Raw genomic sequence first — 9,462 nt, 5'->3', positions numbered from 1 at the left:
TTGCCTTGCTTCTGCCCCCTCCTCCTTCGGGGGTGGGGGTGGGGCGGAGGAGAGGGGCGCCCGGAGAGCGCATCTATTGGCAGCTTTGTTATTGATCAGAAACTGCTCGCCGCCAACTTGGCTTCGGGGCTGGCTTCGCGCGACCCTGGAGTTTTCGCCTCCGTCCTGTCCCCCGAACTGACAGGTGCTCCCAGCAACTTGCTGGCGACTTCTCGCCTCTCCCCCGGCTCCCCCGCGTCCCCACCCCCTCTTTCCTCCCTCGCCTTCACCCCCACCCCCACCACTTCGGCACAGCTCAGGATTTGTTTAAACCTTGGGAAACTGGTTCAGGTCCAGGTTTTGCTTTGATCCTTTTCAAAAACTGGAGACACAGAAGAGGACTCTAGGAAAAAGTTTTGGATGGGATTATGTGGAAACTACCCTGCGATTCTCTGCTGCCAGAGCAGGCTCGGCGCTTCCACCCCAGTGCAGCCTGCCTTCCCCTGGCGGTGGTGAAGGAGACTCGGGAGTAGCTGCTTCCAAAGTGCCCGCCGCGAGTGAGTTCTCGTCCCAGTCAGCCAAATGCTCCTCTTCGGGTTTCTCCTGTTGACATCTGCCCTGGCCGGCCAGAGACACGGGACTCAGGCTGAGTCCCACCTGAGCAGCAAATTCCAGTACTCCAGCAACAAGGAACAGAACGGTGAGCCTTTCCCCCCCTCGCCCCCGTCCTGTTTCTCGCGGTGTATGTTCCGCTGGCATTGTGCGTTAGTGTGTGATGTACGCCAGCTGCGAGGGTATAATCGCCTTTCTATCCATGCAAACGCGCGCTGCGTTCATTGGCATGGGCTTGAGGAGGTTACGTGCAGTTTGCAGCTTCGGGAGCTGCCCCAAAGCTGTAACAGGGCAACGTGAGTGCCACCGCTGGCTCACTTAGAGAGGACATTCTGGGAGCGATTGTGAACGTCAGTTCAAACGCACATTGCAGAGCCTTTCATTGCCAGAGTTATAGGTTCGAGAACGGCCTCTAACAATGAATGCAAAATGAATGAGCCTTGGCATGTTTGACTTTCTACTCAGCTTTTCTTTTTCATGGGGAGGGGGGTGTTGGAGGAAATCTATCAGCCGCGTTAATTGAAGCACTCAAAGTGGAAAGGCATCAATTAATCAGTAAGTAGATAGGAAACACGGAGGTCAAGAGGCGGTGTGGACGTTTGTGGGGAGAGTTAGAAAATGTATTTCTCCTGCGCTCTATTTTTTTTTTTTTAAATGTGCCTTTGTACTCTGAAGTCCTTACCTTTTTTGTGTGTGTTTTTATATGTGTTGGTGAATGACTGCTATTTTGTGTGTGCTGGAAACGGCTTAATCCTGCATAGGAAATGAGAATTACTTTCAGCTTTCAAGTGTACCTGAAATGTTTAGAAAACTCTCAGATGCAAGTTCCCTAGGGCTGGGATTGCACAGAGCTGGAGAAAGGCTCCTTTCATAAAGCCAGGGCAGCTTCAGGGTGTGTAATTTGCTTAGCCTCTGAACCCCATATGATTTACATCATTCAATTTCTAAACTCTTTTTCTCTTGATCTACCATTATGAAGTCATTTTCGAGAATACTTTGTAAATAGAAATTTTATACTGCACATGAAACCACAATGTTAATGTAGGCTGTCTAAAATTAGAATATTAAATACTCTGTTTACAAGTGGTGGCTCTTAATGTTATTTGAAAAGAAATGTATGTTTTTACTGCTTTGTATGCCATCTATTCAGAATGCAAGGATGCTGTCACTTTATTGACCACGCGAAATGAACGCAAGCAGCATAACCTAGAAAATCAGTATCTTGAGTGCTGTAGTTTTAAGTCACAGCAACTTTTTCTTTAGGTATGGGGGCGTTTTGAAACTTCAACTTGGAATTTAAACTCTCTGAAGTGTCCATCTTTAAGAAAGCACAGAAAGTTTTAGAGTACAGAGGTAGATGAAATAAGGATTCTTGGGACTTTTGTAGACATTGTTTGGTATTTGCTGTATGTGCAGTAGATATACATTATCACATTTGTCGGCCAACGTTAATGTAGTTGCTTCTTACAACTTGCGAATGTGATGGCACATGGTACCTGCAGGCTGCTGGAGCTGCTGATCAAAGGGCAGCCTAGGGATCTATCTCTAATCACAGGAGCTGCAGAGGACTGGGGGAAAGTGATCAAAGGAGACCCAGCACCAGCTGTACCCTGGCAGGAAACAGATCAGACCAACCTTTGTTCTTTTTTCATGTAACATAAATGTCCAGTTCAAAATACTATTTCTTACTAGACAAGCTTCTCTAAAATGACAGTGCACACTATTCCTGGCTTCTGTCTTCTCTTTGTTTTTATTGTTCCTGTGCCATTATCATTCCTCCTTCTGCTTCTGTTTTATCAAGCTTATCCTGGCATCTGGCATCTTCCTGATTCCCTTTGCTACTTGTGCCTCTGATTGTCATTCTTTCTTGGGATCCACCTACCATCATCACTTTGTAATGGGCCCCAGAGCTCTCATGTGGTCTTTGGCCACTTTACTGAGTAGGTTCACACCCTCAGGAGAGGTGAGTTCATCAAGCCAGGCCACACACATTCTGTTGCCATCAGAGGCTGGGCCATTTCCATTCCTAAGTTGCATGATGCTAAAAATAGCCTGGCTGTTTCCTAATCTGTGGGTAGAGGATTGGGCTATGTTTAGCTCTTGGGAGGGTTGGCAGCCGGAAGTAACTTAGAGGTAGGGGAACTACTCACCTTGTTTTTAGCCTGAGGAGAAGTGGGACTGTCCAGCACTAGGGGGCAATATAGAGCTATTTTCCTGCACATGCTCAGGTTGATTCTATGCTTCAAGGTTCCAAGATTTGAGGATAACAGGTAGGTGCCAAAGAAGCTCCACCTGGAACGTGAACACATTACATTTGCTGGAATTTTCTTCGTCTTCTTCCTCTTCATCTCTTTTGGGGTTTCAAATTTTCTGTTTCCTTATGTGGGTATTTGTTGCCCTCATAGGAAGTTCTGATTGATTTTTGATTGCCCTCTTGCTATTCTCAATTTTGACGATTGCCCAGTTCTGGAAGTACAGACCCTTCTGGAAATGCCACATAGAAATGTCATTGGTCCATTGGGTGCCTTGCATCATTTTGCAAAAGGTCTTCTAAGTGCCCAGTGTCCAAAATGATCTATTTATTATGACTACAGGAGCTCATTCTTGCTTTCAAAGACCTTTCCCCAATGAGACTGTCTTTTCTCCAGTATTCTAAAGTCTCAACTGTTGACACAATCAGATCCCCAGGACTGCCATATTTCAGTATCGACTTGGTGTCCCAAGAGGTGTTATAAATAAATGGAAACTGATTGCTATAGCCAATGCTAGACATTTGGATTTAGATTGGATCATATGGAGGTGTTTCAAAATTAGTTTTGAAGGACCAGTGTCATTAACCCTGTTACTATTAGTCACCTGATTTTTCGCTTAATGCTATTTGCAATTCTTGCCACTTTGTTGTGAGAATAGCAATAATCCGCCATTATTAGAAGTCAGTTTTGTGTCCTTGATTTTCAGCCTGATTTCTAACCCTGAAGTCTTACATAAAAACCAAGGGTCACCAGATGTAACTTAAAGAAGGAGATAAAAGATAAGAAGAACACTGGCTTATATAGGGTTCCTGACCTCTACTTCTTAAATGGCCACAGGAAAAATTGCTAATATCTGTGTGCACTCACTCAGAGGAGAATTCCTACTGTGAAACTGGCAAGTTCTGGGATGGTGCTCCTGCGTTGTAACAGAAGGAATCATATACATCCCAAAACGCAACGAACCAAAGCTTACTTTCTCTGTAGCATCTAGTCCAAATAGACACCAATCACAAAGTTGTTGATGGAGTAAGGCATTTGTGGCATTGGTAAGTGATTTTAATTCACCCGTGCCGACCTGAAATGTGCTTCTTGTTCTCATTTTCTTTAACTGTTTTGAGTGTGGATTTGGGATATCCCTCTATTAGTTAGGGTTATCTCTATGAAAATCGTTTCTTTTTTTCTTTTTTGATTTTTTTTAATGTTTTATTTATTTCTAGGAGAGAGAGAGAGAGAGAGAGACAGCGTGAGCAGGGGAGGGTCAGAGAGAGAAAGGGAGACACAGACTCTGAAACAGGCTCCAGGCTCTGAGCTGGCAGTCAACACAGAGCCCGACGCGGGGCTCAAACCCACGAACCGCGAGATCATGACCTGAGCGAAAGTCGGACGCTTAACCGACTAAGCCACCCAGGCGCCCCGAAAATCGTTTCTTATATGTGCTCGTTTCCTCAAGAACTTTTGTGGCCTGTGGGGCCATTTACTCTGCAGACAGGTGGTCATCTAGTGAAGCTTATCTGAGTGTATGTTATCTTGTGCTTATGGCTTCTCTCTCTCTCTCTGTCTCTCCTCTCTCTCTTTTAATGCCAGCTTGCTCCTGCTCCTCCTGCCATGTACCTCTGTCTAACAAAACTGTGTCCACTCCCTTTACCCTTTTTAAGGGTACCCTTCAAAGCTCTGATTTACTGAAAAGAGAGAATCACAATCCCTAGAATGGTGTCCAGAAGTAAATACGCTCTGACTGAGTGTTAAAGGGACTTCCTATGAGTTAGTCTATAAGTTGTAGTGCATGACCTTTGTGACATTTATTTTTGTTGTTTAGAGGTTTTTTTTCCTTTTTTTTAGAGAACTTCCTCCTTGTTCTGTGCTCAGTTTGAGACTGTTGAGGAAGTTGAAGAAGTAAAGTGTCATTATGTAATGATGAATGTTGTTTTTCATGATAGGTGGCCAAAAAAAGCCCCATTCTGATTGTTTGGTAACATTTCCCTCCTACCAACTGTTATCTTTTACATTTAATCTATTTTGTACTTACCTCTAAACGGTGACCAGGTCTGTAGGAAGCTTTAGGTACTTGTGAATAAACACCAGGATCTGACCCTAAATGTTCCCTGTTGGTGCCGTCTTAGGGAGCTCCATCTTGGACACCAAAATCTTAGCATTGTCCATTCCTCTTTCATCCTTCCTGACACTTATTTTTTAACAGATCTTCTTTGTATTCTTTTCCGCTTCATGTTTTTTCAACCTTTAGAGTGCTAAAATTCTGCTTTATCTACAAACTTGCACACTCTTTGTAGAAATAGAATTCTAATCATAATGCGATGAGTGTTAAGTAAATAATAATTGAGTCAACATAGTTGCGTTGATAATGTCCATACTCCCTTCCCCCCATAAAAATGTTTCCAAAATTGCTAAAATTTTCCCCATAGGTTTCTATTTGTGTTAACTAAAGAGGTAGAAGTCATAAAAGTCCTTTTATTTACTAGGCCTAGTTTGAATGTTTCTGATTTTATTTGGAAGTACCACAGGTAGCCAGAATATCTATACAGTGCTGTGGCATCTCTAGATAACTCATATATTAAACAGTCTCTCTGTGTTATTTTTCTCCACCACCTCTGCCAACTGTGACGTGTGTGTGTGTGTCTTTCTTATTTCCTAAGGACCCCTCTAGTGGCTGACTTTTATTTGGTATGCCCCAGTACTACCACTGTTAAATTGTTAAAATATTGAAATGCTTCTGATGGGTTGGGAAGAAGCCAATGCTACTCTTTTAGGACAAACTGACCATCTGTGAATCAGAAACTACAAGGTTAGTACTTGACATAGTTCAGGAACTCTAGGTACTCTTTCAACCCTGCTGGCCTCCTTCCTGTTTGGTTACTGAGCCTGCCACATTGATTATTACCCATTTTCACACATTTAGCTACTGACAATTTCAGTCATATTGGAGTTCCACTCCTCTCATCTCCTCTCTGCCTGGCAGCTGAGGCCAGGCTGAGGCTTGAAGGATCTCGAGTAAGGAAAAGATATGGCCTTTTAAAAAATTTTTTTGTAATGTTTATTTATTTTTGAGAGAGACAGGGCATCAGCGGGGGAGGAGCAGAGAGAGAGGGAGACACAGAATCCGAAGCAGGCTCCAGGCTCTGAGCTCTCAGCACAGAAGTGTGAGATCATGACCTGAGCCAAAGTCGGACAGTTAACTGCCTGAGCCGCCCAGGTACCCTGGATATGGCCTTTCTAAAGCCTCTTTCTTGCAGCTGCTATTGTTGTACCTCACCAGGGGTTGGGGCCTGGGAGGTGAGATGAGGCATAGGGACCAGGCCTACAGTGGCATGGATTGCAGTCCTCTGTTGGCTGTTCTCGTTTCTGTGGGCAGCACTGATCAGGTGCATGTGATGGGTGGCACCTTACTGTTGTCTGAATTAAATGGATCACTTTCTCAGTGAGATCTTTTCACCGACCACTTAATAGGAATTAGTCAGCCCTCACTATCACAACAAGGTTGACTAACGGCGTAGTGCTTATTATCACTTTTTGATATTCTTCTTATTAATTAATTTAGTAGTTGTCAGTGTACTCCAGCCACCCCCCCCTCCCCCCCCCAGCGTGCGTGAATTCCCTGAGAATGTGGACCTCGTCTAACTTGCTGTCTTCAGGAGCTTGGAGTTTTAACATCTGGAACAGGGGTTTTTATTTTATTGAACAGCGCTCAATAAATATTTGTTGGATGGTTCTGGATGTAGTGCCTTATCAGAGTAAGGCTATGCTGTTGGCTGTAAGAGTAGGGCATCTTTGAAGATGTCTTTTTGGTCTTGGAACTTCTACATTGTTTTACATTTTTCATAGGAACATAAACTTGTTTATTTATTGGTTGTGATGGGTTGTGCCAGTCAGAGTACTACTTTGTAATCTTGGTAAATATACTGTGTTACCAGGTGAGCATGCACCAAGCCAGTGGGTAGGTTTCCTAGAACTGTGCTGCTAACTTTCTTAAACATGCCATTTCTGTGCACTCTTCCCTCTGTATTTTCCAAAGATGCGGTGTTGTGTGATATGGACTGAGGATCTGAATAATGGTAAATTTTAGATGGCTAACATGCCTCAACAAAGAGGTGTGCCTTCCATCCTCTGCTTGTAACTTACAGATAAGTTGCGCAGGCTGGACATCAGCAGTAACTATGGTGTGTGGAATGTTAAGACTAGAAGGATCCCGAGAGGCTCTCCTCACCTATGTGTAAAGTGAGACTTGGAGAGCTGAAGTGATCTCATCAAGGTCATTGTTAAGTGCAACAGTATTAAACTGCTAATATGGTGATATGTTTGTCCTTCTATAAAGAACCAACTGGGCAAATGGGGTTCTCAGTTTAACATTCTGAGGGTTTGTGTAAAAGCCATTCTTTATTACTTTAGGGGGTCGCATGCTTTGTGGGTTGTGAAGGAAGATGAGACACCCAGGGTCCTAAAACACAGCTTATAAGAACACTAAGGCAAACAATGTGAAAATAATCACATTGATTAAAATAACAGATACTCTGGCTAATATATAGTACAGTATTTCTGTTGGGGTAGAAATCTGACAGTTTGGCAAATAACTTGAAATGCTATGTTTAGAATTATTACTATTACATGTCGAGACTTTATTTTAAGCCGGTGTACTAGATCCATGGGTGTTTATTTCAATATTTGGTTTATTAAGAGATGATGAAGAGGATGGTTGACATTTGCATACTTGATTTCCACAAGGGAGGTTTTTTTTTAAACAATAATTTTGAGCATTTCATTTGGCAGGATGTCTCCCTGATGTAAGAACCATGGGAATGAGTAAATAAGTGTGACTTAGCGGGCTCTAGAAAGTGCAACCTGTTATTCTTTTGAACGGATATAATGAGTGATCTTAATTTTTATTTACATTATAATGTATAGGATGTTCTATTCCAAGGTTCAAATTTCTTTTGAATGTCAGGAATATCAGGAAATAAATTCATAGGTACGGAGTTGAATGGCTTGCCCGAAATAGGATTAAATGACCAAAATTTTGTTTGTAAAATTTCTAAATCTGAGAATGAAAGGAGCTAAAGATTATAAAGAGGGACTTATACTAATTACATTTATCACTAAAGTCAAGTTATTAAGAGTGACTTTTTTGGGTAGTATCATCTCATTTTATCATTTATGTCACAAGAATACATTTTATTTGTTTGTTTATTTATTTATTTATTTTTGTACTTTTAAAAAATTATAGTTTATTTTGGTCAAGTTGGTTTCCATATAACCACCCAGTGCTCATCCCAACAAGTACAAGAATACATTTTAAGTCGATCTGAGCCAATTCTGTTATCTGACTTCACTTTAGATTTCATTTGCCATCTCTAAGCAGTTATTCCCAGTCCCCTGGTGACTGAACAGCTTCCTCCCTGGATATTGGACTTTTGTCTAAGCCACACCATCTTTGCTAGACTGGCTCCACTAATTTTGCTTTCTTGGTCTTAGGCTTAATTACTCTTTTACTTTCAAGCTACGATTTTTTTGTACTTGGCTTTTACCCTATCAGATAGTAGTTGAGCCATTTTTCAATCAAATAGGGTGTGTGTATTAGGTTGTTGCAGGGAGTGGAGAATGGAGGACCTGATTTTCTGAGGGATACAATCATCCCCAAACAGCACCGGGCACATTGATGGTAAAGGTGAGGATATAGATTTGCATTGTTACTGTGTGTCCTGTGTCCTGATATGACCCCAGTAAGAGCTCTCAGGGGAGACAAAGGAAGGGCAGTATTTGGATGCATTTTTTGTGGGTGGGTCAAAAGATCTCCCAGTGGGTCTCTGGTTTTGTAATGATTAATAATGATACCCTATGAGGGCCTGTTGGTTGCCACACTTGGGCTCAGTGTTTGCAGACAGTAGACAGCTTATCTTTATAACCTCCCCATGGAGTATGAGGAAAAACACCAAGGTTTCACTAGGCCAAGTAGCTTAGCCAAGGGCTCATAGCTGGTATATGTTTGCACCCAGGCCTGACTCCAAGCCCAGGACTCTTAGTCACATGCTTCTTCCTTCATGAGTTAAATGGTCTAATGTTTTATTAGAACATTGTTTTTATTCAGCACATATTTATAAGCATCTGCTCTTGGCTGAGCTCTGCACTAGGTGCTGGGTATACAAAGAATAGGATGCGGTTCTGCCCTTGAGGAGCTGTGTCCAAGAAGGATGACAGGTCCTTCCTTTCTCTCATGGTTCAGTTTAGTGCTGTGCTCCGAGTGCTCTGGGAACACGGAATGCTTTATGTCACTTCAAAAATCCTCCGTTGATTGACAAAACGGTTGATTGTGTCTGGAAGAGAAAGGAGCGCAGGGAGAGAAGTTCCCACAGAGGAGGTGACATGGTTTGAAGGGGGTCTGAGAGAGGAAAGGAGGAAAACATTTTAGATGGAGGGAATAGCCTCTGCAAAAGAATACAGGCCTGAGAAGGCATATCATGTGTGGGAGGCAGGAAGAATCTAAGGTTGAATATGAGTAGAGGCGAGAAAAGGGTTCAAAGTGTCGTTGATGGCTGCATTCAAAGGCCCTGATGCTGTTTGCAGTGTGAACTTCCTGCAGAGTTTGCACCAAACAAACCGCTTAAAAGAAAAG

The 9,462-nt window shown here is 42.7% G+C and overlaps 1 protein-coding gene across 2 annotated transcripts in view; it reads left to right on the top strand.

Annotated features, from left to right (window-relative positions):
• Positions 1-54: 54 nt before the first annotated feature.
• The window catches only part of PDGFC (platelet derived growth factor C), a 191,516-nt gene continuing 182,108 nt past the window's right edge, over positions 55-9,462 (top strand). For both annotated transcript variants that reach the window (XM_077753040.1, XM_077753041.1), the window contains exon 1: positions 55-679. In XM_077753040.1, coding sequence (XP_077609166.1) covers positions 562-679 — 118 coding nt within the window. In that variant the 5' untranslated portion in view covers positions 55-561. The remainder of the gene's footprint in view (positions 680-9,462) is intronic.

This window comes from Crocuta crocuta, unplaced genomic scaffold, assembly GCF_008692635.1.
Source record: "Crocuta crocuta isolate KB4526 unplaced genomic scaffold, BGI_CrCroc_1.0 scaffold591, whole genome shotgun sequence".
NCBI classification, from domain to species: Eukaryota; Metazoa; Chordata; class Mammalia; order Carnivora; family Hyaenidae; genus Crocuta; species Crocuta crocuta.
This window is presented reverse-complemented; position numbering and strand designations above follow the sequence as displayed.